Here is an 18,011-nt window from a genome sequence, read left to right on the forward strand (position 1 = left end):
CCTTTATGTCCTGTTCAATTTTTGCATGCTACTACGGAAACACTCTGTAGATTCACTCTTCAGACACTGTACTGAGATTGGAAAGCGACTCAATTTCTTATTATTGTCGATACTGATGCACAGATCCCTATTCTTTATTACTTTAATACACAATGTTGAGTTTTGTTATTTATAGAAAAAAAGCACATAATATGTATAGTCATTCATGCGGTTTAGTTTATGACGTTCTTCGTTTTATGCTGTTGGTCACATCGTTTGTTGACCTTTGTTCGGAAAGACTGCTTATAACACAGAGGCATTTTCTAAACGTTAGAAAAACCAACAAAAGTTGTCTACAAAATATCCCGAATCGAACGATAACCCTGGTAAGACGTGGCCGCAAGAGACTCGATAATTTCTTAGAAGTGTATTCTTCAGAGTATGTGTGTGTGTGTGTGTGTGTGTGTGTGTGTGTGTGTGTGTGTGTGTGTTTCAGAGAGAGAAAGTTACTGGGGACAGGAAGAGAGAGAATATATGTGGGGCACTTGTGTCTCACAATGTCATTTATTTTTATAAGTGTACATATAAGCTACTTAGTTGCTCTCTGCTTATTTTCAGTTCAGTATCATCTGTGATGGTGATATTTCTGGCAATAGGGACAGGATATGACTACTACTGGAGTAACATGAAGCAAAAGAGTCAGCTACCAGTGGTGAAAAATGATTACAAATATGAAATTACGACCATTTCAAACGGTAAAACACTGAATGGGAAGCTTCCAGATAAAAGGAAAACTTGTCAACCGAATGTGAATAACAATGGTAATCTTAATTTCTTACATTTATTTTAAATATATTTTGAAGGAAGTACACCATTGTGCAGAGTTAAAAAAAAAACAGCATGTGTTGATGTTTCAGATATATGCCGCTGTAACAGGAACGTAAGTCCTGCGGCTGAGGGAGCAGACATTCCGGTAACTGAAACAAAACCGCGACAGCGATTAGGTATGTAAGGGCACTTTGTGTTTATGTGTGCAGAAGTGTCTACAAATTACATAGTATTACTAACACGACGACATACTAAGTTTCCACCGTAATGAAAGAAATACATCATGCAAGTTTGCATTTCACTTTCAAGTTTCAATAAATTTGCATGGTTTCGTGTATTTGCTAACGTCCTTGCCGTAGTGGTAACACCGGCTCTCGTCGTCTGCCGAGTGCTGTTGGCAAGCGAGGTGCGCTCGGCCCTTGTGATGCCTACAGAGAAGCTACTTGATTGAAAAGTAGCGACACCGTCATGAAAACTGACATACGGTCGGGAGAGCGGTGTGCTGATCACATGCCCCTCTGTATCCGCATCCAGGTAACGCCTTAGGGCTGAGGCTAACATGGCGTCGGTCGGTGCCGTTGGGCCTTCAAGACCTGTTCGGACGGCGTTTGTTTTTGTTTTTGTGTAATTGTTTTCCTGTACAGTAGTAAACATATTTCGCAAAATAAATCATTTTCGTGAATAACAGAAATGTAGGTTTACTCTGATTCGTCAAATCCCTTGTCACATTAACGTCATTCAAACGCTAGCACAGTCGACTGAGACGGCACTGAGAGGACCACTCTGGATTTTCTGTGGCTTCCTGGTTTAGTGTTGAATATTTCAGTTCCAATAAGTCGTGCTAGTTACGACTTGCTCAGCCTACTGGGTAGGACGCAATTTCTCTGTTAGTTTTCTATCTGCCTCAGTTGTCAACGAAAGTGTGATGTTTAATTTTTTTAATGCATGACTAAAACTAAATTAGTGTTTGAAACATTTGCAGCAGGTGTTTGGCGACTTCCTTAGCAATAACTGGCCATTGTAATGATTTGATATAAGAACTGAAAGTCGGTCGAGATGTCAGATAACGGCCACTACTGGGGAAAAACAAGATTCATATCCCCACTCAGCTTATCAACAAACTAAATACACTCTCGGGATTGGATCGGCAGCGGTTTTTTATCTCGATCATGAATCTTCGGATTTGAGAGATCTGTAGTCAGTGGATACCGTTCCTTCTAGGCAAACAACTCAGCTTATTGAATTCTGCAATCAAATGCCACAAGAAGTCTGTTCTGAGCAACCCAAAACAGTGCACTGACCACATGCAGCGGTACATTAGGGAAGAAAAGATATGATCTTCAAAAGAATTACGATTAAAATGATAATTTCAAAATTTCGGAATGATCCTGATAAGACAGGGTTATGAGGTGAAGTGGACGTTCTAATCCAAAAGGTGTTCCTTTAGGTTCAGGTCAGGATTTTGGGCAGATCAATCCATTTCAGGAATGTTAATGTCCACAAATCATCGCCTCACAGAAGCTCTTTATGACTTCCGAGCAATAACAGAACCACACCCTAACCACGAAAAACACCCCATACCGTAACGCCTCCGTACTTCACTGTTGGCGCTACCCATGACGGCTGACAACTTTCTCCCGCCATTTGCCAAGCCCAAACCCTTTCATTGATTGGCACAGGTATCACTCCAAACCATTCGTTTCCAATCATCCCCTGTCCAGTGGCGTTGTTCTTTGCACCACCTGACGTGTCACTTAGCACTGACTACAGACACATGCGGCTTACAAGCAGCTGCTCGACCATTGTACCCTAACCTTTTTAACTCCCTGTGTGCGGTCATTGTGCTGGCTGGACTGCTGGATCCACTTGGGTACTTGCGAGTGGTTCCTTTCACTGGTTTCATGGGATTTTTTATAACAACGCTCCACAATGCTCGACGGTTCCTGTCCGTCTGTGCATGAGGTCTGCCTGATCTTGGCTTAGCTGTGTTTGTTCCTCTGCATTTCCACTTCACAACTGCATCACCAACAGTTGACTTGGGCAGCTTTAGATGGGTTGAGGTTTTCCTGATGTATTTGTTACTTGGGTGACATCCAATGACTAATTGATGTTCGAAGTCACTGAGCTGTTCCGAGAAACAATTGTACTGTTACTGCTGTTCTGCTGACAACACAATACACCCCACCTTCTTTTATACTGGCAGGTCTGACTCTCATGTCGTATAGTGGTCAGTTCCACATGTCCAAATTAATAATACAAGTGTAGACCAGATGTGGCTTGAATTATAAGAAATAGTATCGGTAGCAGTTGAGAGATTTATACCAAATAAATTAACAAACGACAGAGCTGTTCCTCATTGGTACACAAAACGGCTCAGAGCACTGTTGCAGAAACAACGAAACAAACGAGCTAAATTTAAACAGACCCAAAATCCCCAAGATCGGCGATCTTTCACAGAAGTTCGAAATTTTGCGCGAACTTCAATGAGAGATACTTATAGCAGTTTCCACAACGAAACTTTATCTCGATACCTGGCAGAAAATACATGGAGATTCTGGTCGTATGTGAAATATGCCAGCTGCAAGACACAGTCAATGCCTTTCTGCGCAATAGTACTGTCTATCGAAGACAGGACTTCCAGAGCAGAGTTACTAAACACCGCCTTCCGAAATGGCTTCACAAAAGAAGACGAAGTAAATATTCCAGAATTCGAATCAAGAACAGCTGCCAACATGAGTAACGTAAAAGTAAATATCCTTGGAGTAATGAAGCAACTTAAATCACTTCATAAAAGGAAGTCTTCTGGTCCAGACTGTACATCAATTACGCTCCTTTCAGTGTATGCTGATGCATTAGCTCCATACTTAACAATCATATACAACCGTTCGCTCAACTAAAGATCCGTACCCAAAGTTGCACAGGTCACACCAATATTCAAGAAAGGAAATAGGAGTAATGCACTTAATTACAGGCCCATATCGTGCAGCAGGATTCTGGAACATATATTGTGTTCGAACATTATGAATTACGTCGAAAAAAGGGTCTATTCACACAGGCAACATGGGTTTAGAAAAGATCGTTCTTGTGAAACACGACTACCGGTAACTCTTTTTTCGCATAAAGTGTTGACAAGGGAGTTCAGATCGATTCCGTATTTCTGGTTTTCCGGAAGGCTTTTGACACTGTACCACACAAGCGGCTTGTAGTGAAATTGCATGCTTATGGAATATCGTCTCAGTTATGTGACTGGATTTGTGACATTCTGTCAGAGAGGTCGCAGTTCGTAGAAATTGACGGAAGGTCATCGAGTAAAACAGAAGTGATTTCTGGCGTTCCCCAAGGTAGTGTTATAGGCCCTTTGCTGATCCTTATCTATATAAACGATTTAGGAGACAATCTGAGCAGGCCTCTGAGGTTGTTTGCAGATGACGCTGTCGTTTATCGACTAATAAAGTCATCAGTCAAAACAAATTAAAAAACGATTTAGAATTACAATCTGAATGGTGCGAAAATTGGCAGTTGACCAAGTGTGAGGTCATCCACATGAGTGCTAAACGGAATTCTTTAAACTTCGGTTACACAACAAATCAGTCAAGTCTAAAGGTCGTAAATTCAACTAAATACCTAGGAATTACAATTACGAACAATTTAAATTGGAAGAAACACATAGAAAATGTTGTGGGGAAGGCTAACCAAAAACTGAGTTTTATTGGCTGTACACTTAGAAAATGTAACAGATCTACTAAGGAGACTGCCTACACTACGCTTGTCTGTCCTCTTTTAGAATACTGCTCACGGTGTGGGGTCCTTACCAGATAGGACTGACGGAGTACGTCGAAAAAGTTCAAAGAAGGCAGCACGTTTTGTGTTATCGTGAAATATGGGAGAGAATGTCACTGAAATGATGCAGGATTTGGGCTGGAAATCATTAAAAGAAAGGCGTTTTTCGCTGTGACAGAATCCTCTCACGAAATTCCAGTCATCAACTTTCTCCTCCAAATGGGAAAATATTTTGTTGACACCGACCTACATAGGGAGAAACAATCACCACTATAAAATAAGGGAAATCAGAGCTCATAGAGAAAGATATAGGTGTTTGTTCTTTCCACACACTATACGAGATTGGAATAATAGAGAATTGTGAAGGTGGCTCGATGAACCCTCTGCCAGGCCCTTAAATGTAATTTGTAGAGTATCCGTGTAGATGTAGATGTAACTCAACTCACATACCACACGTTGCTAAGTCAGAGTGGATTCTGATTGTGGTTGAGAGTTCATGAGCCACTGCAGGGACTCTGAGGACTGACATAAAGAACTTTTCACACTGAATGGCACAGCCATCACCATATGCTAACGTAACCCAAACATCAAATCGACAGCTGCCAACTCTGCATTTGTGTACACTTAAATTACACTGTACCAGAAGAAGACCATAACGACAATTTAAACCATTGGTGATATGTACAAGTAAAGCAATGAAGTTAATGACATGTCAAAACTGTCTTCATTGAAATGCAACACAAAACTTAAAGGTGAACCTAAGAATTACTTCTCCCATTGTAACCATGGGAAATTTTGAAAATTTCATGTAAAAGAGAGTTTTATATGATACACTGTTGAATTCTGCTCATGTGCTTTTACCTTAAATAATGTTCCATGAATAGTTGTAGTCTAGTTGGAGTATGTACGGATGTGGTGGGGGTGGGGTAGGGCCTCAACATTCACTAGTCCCTTTCCTTCAACCACCTATGCCCTTTCCTGCACCTCATCTGTCACTATGCCACCTTCTATTCCACAAACACGCCCACTAGTCCTTTTCCCCTCCTCTACTTCTCTCCTTTCCTGGTCCCCAATCAAACAGCCTAACTGCACCCAGCAGCCCTACCATGTCTCTACCACATCCCTGCATGCTCCCACAACCACTATTACACCCTACCCCACCCCTACCCTGCTATCCCTACCCTGCCCTGTCCCAGCTTCCACCTTACCCTCACCACCAACTGATTGCTCCTCCAATCACATGCAGTTGTGTACAGTCTGGCCTCAGTGACCAGAGACAGTTGTCATGTGTGTGTGAGTTATACTTGTGTGTGTGTGTGTGTGTGTGTGTGGTGTTTTCTAATTTAGAGGAAACATTTTGGCCAAAAGCTTAAATGTATAGCAGTCTCTTTGTTGTGCCTGTCTGCGACTCAGAGTATTCTCTGTATGGTGAGTAGCAATCTGTACTTTTAATACTATTGTCGTTGTTCCATCCTGGATTTCCATTGTTTGAAAACTATAACATGGATACCCTGAGGCAGTCTTTACATCAGTATAATACACATGAAGTATTTAAAGATAGATATACTTACAATCAGAGTTCAGAAAATACACTGTAGATGTAAATATGTAGGTATAAAACTATTTAATATACTACCTTCAGAGATACATCAACTTGTATTAAATGTCTTTAAAAATAAAACACACAAGCAGCTGAAGAAAAGACAGTTTACAGGCTTTCAGTCAGTAACATATGTGTATAGTTCTTTATTAACAATGTGCAGTTCCATGTTTACCAGACTGTGTAATTTACCACTGAACATTTATACATGAATTTGCTATTTATAGTTTACCTTTACAGTTTATGTACTGCTAGTTTTATACAATAAGTAAGCATGTTTATCTCACATTTCAGTTCCCACTGTGAAAGTTTTTTTAAGTTACCCATGACATCCATTGCACGCAAATGCTTAAATATCAATGAGTAAATAAATTAATGTGTTTCCGACAAGAATTTTAGTTTTTCAAAAGATTAAATTTTCATAAATACTTAAAGAAGAATTTTAGTTACAGAAACAATGCAAATTTTCTCTTTAAAGAAAAAAAATCCCATTCATTTTCAATATGGATTGCTGAAGAATGTTTTGACAAGAAGGTAAGGAGAAAAAACGGTTTACAGGGGGAAGATGGAGGCCAAAAAAGTTTTTCTGAAGATGTTTCACTGACATGCATGTCATTGAAATTCAATGATTTCATCCCCACTGAATTCATTTACTTCATTTCATTGAATTTAAATCCACTGATATATCCTTATGTTAGAGTGAGCCAAATTTCTCCACCAAGTTTGTTCTCTCAGCTGTGGTTACTCCCTCTTACACAGAGGGAGAAGCTCTGCTTGTAGTGTTAAGAAGCAATAAGTGGGACACATCAATAATGTTGAAAATTTCAGTTGATCCTCAAGTGGTCCTTGAATGACCCCTATGGCTGATCCTGACAAACAGGAGATTCAGGTATTTATCTGGACCGGCAAAAATTTTGAGTGTAGTAAAATATTAAAACATATATATTCAGGTTGCAAAGAACTATGTATGCAAAATTTTAGTGTGTTTAGCTGAGATAAATATATTAAAACATATATATTCAGGTTGCAAAGAACTATGTATGCAAAATTTTAGAGTGTTTAGCTGAGATAAACAGAAACACTTTTTCATGTGACAAAATTTCAGAGAGGCACAGTATCTTCCATATAGCCTTAAGTCCATTGCTGGAATTACTGATTTCTGACAATCTGCATGGTCCTTGATTTTTAATACCTTTTTCTTAGCAATTTTGACTAGTTTTTGTAATGTTCAGTTACTGGAGGATCTTTGCTTGCTCTTGCCAACTTAGACATTTCCCTTTTCCTTTCACAAGATACTTTAATTCTTCTAGTGATCCATGTTTTCTTACATGCCTGTTTAATGTCCTTTCTGATTAGCTTCTGCAGAAAACTATTTTCAAATACTGATATGAATTTGTGAAGGAATAGATTAAATTTTATGTCAGCATATGGTTCATTATAAGTTTCGCCCATATGATCTCTTGTAAATTATTTTTCAAAACATTTGTTCTAGACTCACTAATTATTCTGTCTGCTTTCCACTGAGGAGTATCAGTACTACAATCCACTCTCTTATTTATCCTAACTAACTGTACATCATGATTAGAGACAGCATTTGTTACTGGTAATCCAGTTATTTTCTTACTTTTAAGCTTCATCAAAGAAAACATTATCAATTAGGATTCTACTATCTTTTTTCGTCCTTGTTGGAAAGTTAATTACTGAGATCAAATTGTAGAACCCAAATAAGGTTTTGAGGTAATTTTTTCTATCAGGATTGTCTTTGGGTGAAGTTTTGAGAACTGTTAAAAGTTTTCAGTTCTCACAAGTGAATGGAAAGCATTGGCAAACACTTTCAGAAGTTTTTGCAGTGTGCATGGCTATAGGAGAAAAACAACCAGCTTGGCCAGTTAATCAGCAGGCTACACTTAGGGAAAACATTCTTAAATAACAGGTAGAATGGACATACTTGATTTTGAAGTGAAATAGACTTACAACACGTCCACTGTGTTGTTCAGATTCTGCATCTACCTTATGGCAAATTTTATTGGTGTCTGGTGTTGCATAGTCACCAAGTTTTGCAACCACTTTGTCCCAAGTGCTTCGTATGGTGCCATGCCATCAATGGCCTAAACAGCTCTAAATATGTCTTCTTGTACTTCTTTCAAGGCCAAGAAGCCCACAACAATAATCCATTGCATACAGATCAAACAATAGTAAACCCCAACATGGACAATCCATAAAAATTGTTAATAGGTTTATGAATCTTAGACAAACCAACAGTATTTGAAGTGCAAACATGCATCACATATGAATTTGAATACATATGTAACTCTTGGATCACCTTCATTACCACTATTTTCAAAGAAAGTTATAACACACAGTACACATATGTTACAGGTAAGGGGAACATTTTAAATTGAAGTTTCTTGTAAGTATGTTTGTTTTTATGCATTAGTTCACTGATTACCGACAATATTTTTAACTTAGATTCTTTCAATCAATTTGGATTCTCAATTAATAACAAAATCCACTGAGTGTCCATTGAGATTTCATTCCAAGCAACTGACAAATTATACACAAAATTCTCAGTCCTTTCTCCTCCCGGGTTAGGCTGCACAACAGATGTACAAGCTCAGATTCACATGAATCCAAACACAATTCCCCATTTTTCCAAAGTCTGACCTGTATCCCACATCCTCCACAATTGGAGGCGGAATCTGACTGCTTACAAGAACAAACTGTCAGTATGCCCATGTTATCTATCTCCTGAGTGGCACCATAGTAACTGTTCAGAAGGGAAACAGCTCTTTTAGACTATGTGGGATTTCAAGGCAGTAAACTCAGAAGTGGTTGTAGACACATTTACAATCTCTCATCCCAGAAAGTTACTTTTCAAAATAAAAGTCTTGAACTTTATACCAAGGTCAGTTTGTTTTGACACATATTTACAACTTCCATTACATCCAGAGTCTCAACAGGTTTTAGTTTTAAACAAGCCTTTATACCAATATCAAAGGGTCCCAATTGGGATTTCTGTCACCCTACCATCTTTCAGTGATTTCTTGAACAGTTGATCTACAGTATTTCTGCATGTTGCAATTACCTTGACAACTTAATTGTCATAGGTGTTAATACAGATGAGCATTTGCAGAACCTTCACATGCTGAGCACTACATTGCAGAATGGTGACCTGAAATGGAATCTAAAGCAGTGGCACTTTTTACAATTCTCTGTTAAGTATCTAGGTTTCATATACCCCAGAAAGGGTATCCTTCTCATCTGGTGGCACATAAAAGACATTGACAGCATGCTAACTGCTCACAGTCTGAAGAAGCTACAATACTTCATAAAAAGCTACAGTACTTCATGGAAAAAGTAAAGTATTACTGTAGGTACATTTTGAATATTGCACAGGTATCACACCCTCTCAACATTCTTAGAAAGAAGTGTGCAAAGTCACTGGTGTGCACCAAAGTATTTAGCTTTGCCAAAGGCACTACAGACTGCATAGTCTGTATCTTGTCTAGTCTCATACTCCCCAGAAAATCCACTGATACTAGCTAATGAAGTGTCTCAATACCACATGGGGGGGGGGGCAGGGGAGGGGCAATTTTATCATACCATGAACTGGATGGTTCTCAGCACCCCACTGCAATTATAGGCAAGACTTTGAAAGCAGCTCAGCACCATTTTGTGCATATAGAGAAAGAGGCTCTAGTGATCATTTATGCTGCAAGCAAATTCTGTACATATCTCTGTGGTGTCAATTTCATCACCAGTTCAAGTCTGCCTCCTTCACAAACCTCTGTTGCAATTGCTCAGTCCTCAATTTCCTTTACTGGATAAGACAGCTCAACAGTTACAGCAGTAGCCCCGTTAGGGTCTGTTCTAATTAGCATATGAGTATCACTTGGAATACAAGCCTACCAGCCATCACATCAATGCAAATATACCATGAAGCCTTCCAGCTGGTCCAGACCCTGATTTTGAACAACATGAAGACCTGTGTTTTTAAGACACACAGAAGAGGCATGTCTCTCATTGGAATTTCCCATCACTACCTGCAAAATTGCTGCAGAGTTAAAGGAGGACATCAAACTTTGATCATTCCTTAAATGGGTGAAGTTAGTCTGGCTGAACCACCAGCTAGCACAGACCAATCCAACAATGAAAGTCTATTTTTACTTAACACATCACTAAACAACACGAGATGGTGTGTTATCACTTGACACTGAAACTGAGTCCCACTGGGTGGTCATTCCACTCATCCTCCACGCCAATGTGCTCCCTTTGCTGTATGTGGGACAGTGGGGTCATCACCTGCATGAAGATCCTTCCCGGCCACCACATTTATTGACCAGTAATAGAGAAGGAGATTGAGTACGTGGCCTGCTCATGTTTGGATTGTGTTCCTCAACAAGCTTCTACCCTAAAGGCATTTTCTTCATGACCTCAACCATCTGGCCCTTGTAACTGGGTTCATACTGACTTCAAAGAGTAACATACATTCTAGAATGGCGGAGCAGGAATTAAAGCACTGACGAGTCTACACCTTCAATGATCCATCAAGAGCAGTGCTAACAGAAAATGGTCACCAGTTCATATCTACATCCTTCATTGGGTTTTGTGAGCAACACAGCATCCAGCACCTCATTACCATTCCCCTCCATCAATAATCCAATAGGGAGGCAGAGCAGATGATCAACACCTTTAAGGGAAAAATGAAGACAGTAATGAAGTCAACATATGCAGAGGATGTTATAACATTTTTAAGCACTAACAAGTCAATGCTGATCACTGGGAAGAGCCCAGTAGAGCTGTTGCATGGCACACAACCACGACCTTCCTCAACCTGCTCCAGCTATAGCAGGATAAGTGAGGACTATCACATCATCATTATCCACTGGGTGCCATGGTATTGATGAGAAAGTTCACCCAGCACAACACCAGGTGCGTCCCACTTCAGTCACTGGTACCCTGGGACACTGCCTCAGATACCACCAGCTGCTCCCTCTTAACAGCAGCAGCAGCAATGGCAGCAACAACCATTGGCATCCCGCAGGTACCATGGACTGGCTCCCTGCACCACACCCACAAACGGTGGCCTTATCATCCACTGACTCTGTGGCTCCACCCATTGGTCATGAGGACCACAGCACAGATGCTCCACTGCTCCTAACAATGCATCGCTATGCTGGGATGCAGATTCACCTATTCCTCCTCAGTCTGCAGTGGACATAGAGATGGAGGAATCCCAACCCATGATATTGCAGGTAGTAAGACTTCCTCCACATCGTAGCTGGCTTATCTTGGGTGAGTTCCACCCCTACATCCCATCTCAGGGGAGGGGATGCTGTATCTGCAAATGAAAGCAATAGTGATGCAGGTGACAAGGTTTGACAGACCACATCACAAGTGGCACTCCACTTTGCTCGATTACACTGAGAGCAGTGCTCAACTCACTGGAGATACATTTTTGCTCCACCAGTGGTCATGAAGCACCAACCAGTGGTCTCCAAGGTGGCATACATAGGTCCACAGAGTTAAGCACTGGTAGATTTGTGTGTTTGCTAACTAGATGTTATTTTGCTACACACTGATTACATCACCAACTATGACTCTTGCCTATCCCATGAGCCCACTACACATTACTGTCTTGGCCAGATTATTTACTTGAGAACTGAATTTTCTGTAGCTATATTTTTAACAAATGCTTCACAGAGTTCTTGTCACATCAGATTTATCAGACTCAAGCTTTCAACATCTTCCTCCATTTTCATCATCAGAAGATATTTCAGTAGGCCAATAGGTACTTTAGTTGGCTGAATTATGTCATGAAGACATGACAGAGTCATGAAACTTCCATATGATCATGAACAAAGAAACGATCATATTTTATGAAATGAAAATGTTACCCCATGCATCCACCTACTAGGATTCTGCCATCAAAGAAGCAATTGAATCCAGAATTTCTAATAATAACTTTAACCAAGACATTGGTTGATCATTACTGGTGCATGGGAATAGGCACCTGATGCTGAAAAAGGTGTGGCCGTGCTGTTCTAGGCGCTTCAGTCTGGAACCGCGTGACCGCTACGGTCGCAGGTTCGAATCCTGCCTCGGGCATGGATGTGTGTGATGTCCTTAGGTTAGTTTGGCTTAAGTAGTTCCAAGTTCTAGGGGACTGATGACCACAGATGTTAAGTCCCATAGTGCTCAGAGCCATTTGAACCATTTTGATGCTGAAAAGCAACTGAGAAATCGGCTAAATCATCCACCATTTAATGAAATAAGCATCACTACCAGCGTTCTTCGGTCACAGACCTCAGCATACTCTTTGGTAGTATGTGGAATTTTCATGGCTCCATGACATCTCCATGACACAATTCAACCAAATGAAGTATCTAATGGTCTGTGGATTTAGCATTGTAGGATAGCCGGAACCAATAACGTACACTATACATCATGTGTGTGTGTCTATATATATATATATATATATATATATATATATATATATATATATATATATATATATATATATATATATATATAGACACATCCCATCTCAGGGGAGGGGATGCTGTATCTGCAAATGAAAGCAATAGTGATGCAGGTGACAAGGTTTGACAGACCACATCACAAGCGGCACTCCACTTTGCTCGATTACACTGAGAGCAGTGCTCAGCTCACTGCTGCGAAAGGTGGATATACACTGTACTAGTGCCGACATTGTGCATGCTCTGTTGCCTGTGTCTATGTGCCTGTGGTTCTGTCAGTGTGATCATGTGATGTATCTGACCCCAGGAATGTGTCAATAAAGTTTCCCCTTCCTGGGACAATGAATTCACGGAAATTCCTGGAAATTGAAATAAGAACACCGTGAATTCATATATATATATATGAATTCACGGTGTTCTTATTTCAATTTCCACACACACTCCTGGAAATTGAAATAAGAACACTGTGAATTCATTGTCCCAGGAAGGGGAAACTTTATTGACACATTCCTGGGGTCAGATACATCACATGATCACACTGACAGAACCACAGGCACATAGACACAGGCAACAGAGCATGCACAATGTCGGCACTAGTACAGTGTATATCCACCTTTCGCAGCAATGCAGGCTGCTATTCTCCCATGGAGACGATCGTAGAGATGCTGGATGTAGTCCTGTGGAATGGCTTGCCATGCCATTTCCACCTGGCACCTCAGTTGGACCAGCGTTCGTGCTGGACGTGCAGACCGCGTGAGATGACGCTTCATCCAGTCCCAAACATGCTCAATGGGGGACAGATCCGGAGATCTTGCTGGCCAGGGTAGTTGACTTACACCTTCTAGAGCACGTTGGGTGGCACGGGATACATGCGGACGTGCATTGTCCTGTTGGAACAGCAAGTTCCCTTGCCAGTCTAGGAATGGTAGAACGATGGGTTCGATGACGGTTTGGATGTACCGTGCACTATTCAGTGTCCCCTCGACGATCACCAGTGGTGTACGGCCAGTGTAGGAGATCGCTCCCCACACCATGATGCCGGGTGTTGGCCCTGTGTGCCTCGGTCGTATGCAGTCCTGATTGTGGCGCTCACCTGCACGGCGCCAAACACGCATACGACCATCATTGGCACCAAGGCAGAAGCGACTCTCATCGCTGAAGACGACACGTCTCCATTCGTCCCTCCATTCACGCCTGTCGCGACACCACTGGAGGCGGGCTGCACGATGTTGGGGCGTGAGCGGAAGATGGCCTAACGGTGTGCGGGACCGTAGCCCAGCTTCATGGAGACGGTTGCGAATGGTCCTCGCCGATACCCCAGGAGCAACAGTGTCCCTAATTTGCTGGGAAGTGGCGGTGCGGTCCCCTACAGCACTGCGTAGGATCCTACGGTCTTGGCGTGCATCCGTGCATCGCTGCGGTCCGGTCCCAGGTCGACGGGCACGTGCACCTTCCGCCGACCACTGGCGACAACATCGATGTACTGTGGAGACCTCACGCCCCACGTGTTGAGCAATTCGGCGGTAGGTCCACCCGGCCTCCCGCATGCCCACTATACACACAAATGCTGCGCAGCTAGCGCCATTTGACGGCCAACACCGCGGTTCTTGGTGTGTCCGCTGTGCCGTGCATGTGATCATTGCTTGTACAGCCCTCTCGCAGTGTCCGGAGCAAGTATGGTGGGTCTGACACACCGGTGTCAATGTGGTCTTTTTTCCATTTCCAGGAGTGTATATATATGCATCTACTTAATTCCCGGTACACACGTGTTTACTGTTTCATGCAGAACCACACTCTGCTTCCAAAGAGCTTGGAAAACAAACATGTTGATACATGAATTGATCTATAGTAGCCAAATTAGCCCCCCCCCCCCCCACTCCCTCCCCCCTAGAGTGTGGAGCACAAAGATGAATGTGAGGGGATACATGTAAAGGAAGCACCCGTGACGGGGGAGGCATTGGGTGGGGGGGGGGGGGGAGAAGGAGGGTGTTTAAACAGAAACAATACATGACATTAGTAAATGAAGTCCTCAAGCCAGCAAACTCATTAAAAGCTTCAAAGTCCATATAAGCCTCACAGAAACTCTATGAGGTAGCAGGACTTTGTGAAGTGTCATGTATTGAGAAACTCCAATTAATTGGTTTCATATAACATATGACACTTTCCATAAACCTGCTAGCATTGTTACTTATATCTTAAACATTCTTTTTATAGTGGGGCTATGAGTACATTCTTGCTTTTTGTTTCGGTGTGAGGGAACATATGGAAACAGAGCTTAATATTTTTGCCTCATTTTCCTAGAACCCATTTCATCTACTGAGTTGTCAGTAAGTGTCTGGACAATAAATGTTATGACTGGTGACCATTTCTCAAAGTTTTGGAATAATGACTACTGTTTGTCTATATGTGCCCTTCTAGAATTAATATTTTTGTCACCTATTTAGGATATTCCTCTGGTACCTGTGAGTGCATCCATTCAGACTGCCCTTTGCAGGTTGGTAAGTTCTTGATTACCAAGTCTTGCATATCTCTTGATCATAAAATAGGTTCTCTGAGTCCTAAGTATTGTTCCAGATGTAAAATTCCAGGCACCATTAAAGAAGTATTTGAAATATGGTTCTCAGATGATATTATCATCAACAGTGGGAACACATTTTAACTTAACTCTTAATGGTTCAGATGCAGTATTTAATGGAATGGTGTGACCAAACTATGTGAGCTAACTATTGAGAAATCAAATACACAGGGTGTAAAAGAACTACATATATATAGTTTTAAAATGTTTATAAGTGATAAAGGCAAACACTCTACAATTTTAGAGTGTTTTGAAACAATAAAAAGGAACATTTATTTATATGACAAAAATGTCACAGGTGCACCATTTCTGTGTTAGGGGTCCATGAAGATCTTGACTGTAGCAATGTCAGAGGTGGTGTTAAACTGCCATGTGAAGAAAGCACATGGCAGAGAGAGAGAGAGCTTCAATGGTTCTTGATTCTTGAAAAAAAAAATGTGAATTACTTTGCTCTATTTGACAAACCATGTACAATGAATTTACTCTTCCAGTAGAATAAATAAAATCATTGCGACATTTCATTCAAACTATTCATTTTATGTTAAAACTCCTACTGACTAATAAATCCTTGCTTTGTTTTACAGCTGCTTTTATTGTGTGTAGGATATCATCTGCCTTTGTTAGTAACTACACTCCTGGAAATGGAAAAAAGAACACATTGACACTGGTGTGTCAGACCCACCATACTTGCTCCGGACACTGCGAGAGGGCTGTACAAGCAATGATCACACGCACGGCACAGCGGACACACCAGGAACCGCGGTGTTGGCCGTCGAATGGCGCTAGCTGCGCAGCATTTGTGCACCGCCGCTGTCAGTGTCAGCCAGTTTGCCGTGGCATACGGAGCTCCATCGCAGTCTTTAACACTGGTAGCATGCCGCAACAGCGTGGACGTGAACCGTATGTGCAGTTGACGGACTTTGAGCGAGGGCGTATAGTGGGCATGCGGGAGGCCGGGTGTACGTACCACCGAATTGCTCAACACGTGGGGCGTGAGGTCTCCACAGTACATCGATGTTGTCGCCAGTGGTTGGCGGAAGGTGCACGTGCCCGTCGACCTGGGACCGGACCGCAGCAATGCACGGATGCACGCCAAGACCGTAGGATCCTACGCAGTGCCGTAGGGGACCGCACCGCCACTTCCCAGCAAATTAGGGACACTGTTGCTCCTGGGGTATCGGCGAGGACCATTCGCAACCGTCTCCATGAAGCTGGGCTACGGTCCCGCACACCGTTAGGCCGTCTTCCGCTCATGCCCCAACATCGTGCAGCCCGCCTCCAGTGGTGTCGCGACAGGCGTGAATGGAGGGACGAATGGAGACGTGTCATCTTCAGCGATGAGAGTCGCTTCTGCCTTGGTGCCAATGATGGTCGTATGCGTGTTTGGCGCCGTGCAGGTGAGCGCCACAATCAGGACTGCATACGACCGAGGCACACAGGGCCAACACCCGGCATCATGGTGTGGGGAGCGATCTCCTACACTGGCCGTACACCACTGGTGATCGTCGAGGGGACACTGAATAGTGCACGGTACATCCAAACCGTCATCGAACCCATCGTTCTACCATTCCTAGACCGGCAAGGGAACTTGCTGTTCCAACAGGACAATGCACGTCCGCATGTATCCCGTGCCACCCAACGTGCTCTAGAAGGTGTAAGTCAACTACCCTGGCCAGCAAGATCTCCGGATCTGTCCCCCATTGAGCATGTTTGGGACTGGATGAAGCGTCGTCTCATGCGGTCTGCACGTTCAGCACGAACGCTGGTCCAACTGAGGCGCCAGGTGGAAATGGCATGGCAAGCCGTTCCACAGGACTACATCCAGCATCTCTACGATCGTCTCCATGGGAGAATAGCAGCCTGCATTGCTGCGAAAGGTGGATATACACTGTACTAGTGCCGACATTGTGCATGCTCTGTTGCCTGTGTCTATGTGCCTGTGGTTCTGTCAGTGCGATCATGTGATGTATCTGACCCCAGGAATGTGTCAATAAAGTTTTCCCTTCCTGGGACAACGAATTCACGGTGTTCTTATTTCAATTTCCAGGAGTGTACTTTCAGACAACATTTTAAATATATTGCCTTACTGAACAATGTTCCTCCTGTTCAAAGTACTTACCTCACACATTAAAATGGTTGGCTATTTCCATGGGAAGTAAACATTATTTCTGGAAATGGATAGTACTTGATAAAATTTTGCAACCATAAATGTATAAATGAGGCCACATTTTCTTCAAAAGAACCTCTTTTTCAGCAGTTCTCGTTATTCAGTATGAATCTGAGTTACATTCTGATAGTCTTGTATGTGAGCTATTCCATTTTAATCATGAAAAAAGGAATTTCCTTTTTTTGCTTGACCAGATGAAATCAGTGTTAGCTGTCATTGCCCGAAAATTTCCATAAAAGAAAGATTCAGTTTATCTTTAAGATACCTGTGAAACTAAACATTTTGTTCTCTTCCCTAACAATGTAATGACATATGCAGTGTAAATGTTCTCTTTTCTTTCTCCTATCATTAGAGGAAGAAAGGGCTGAAAGACCCAATGATGATGTCATTAGATATGGATCTTAAACCAATTTTTGAGATGGGTGGGGAAGGAAATTCCCCATGTTCTTTTCAAAAGAACCATCCCAGCATCTGCCATACCTGATTTAAGAAAACTATGGAAAATGTAAATCTGGATGGCTGAATGTGAACTTGTAACATGAAAGGGAGACTAGTACAGTCAAAATGTTCTTGGAATCCATTCTGCCCATGCCGTGTCATATG

At 42.1% G+C, this 18,011-nt stretch overlaps 1 protein-coding gene across 1 annotated transcript in view; it reads left to right on the forward strand.

The window, feature by feature from the left end:
* The window catches only part of LOC126249374 (O-acyltransferase like protein-like), a 272,872-nt gene that overhangs the window by 184,134 nt on the left and 70,727 nt on the right, over nt 1-18,011 (forward strand). Inside the window, exons 5-6 of the mRNA XM_049951028.1 lie at nt 598-800; nt 897-983. Coding sequence (XP_049806985.1) covers nt 598-800; nt 897-983 — 290 coding nt within the window. The remainder of the gene's footprint in view (nt 1-597; nt 801-896; nt 984-18,011) is intronic.

The sequence above is a fragment of the Schistocerca nitens genome, chromosome 3 (assembly GCF_023898315.1).
Source record: "Schistocerca nitens isolate TAMUIC-IGC-003100 chromosome 3, iqSchNite1.1, whole genome shotgun sequence".
Classification (NCBI taxonomy): domain Eukaryota; kingdom Metazoa; phylum Arthropoda; class Insecta; order Orthoptera; family Acrididae; genus Schistocerca; species Schistocerca nitens.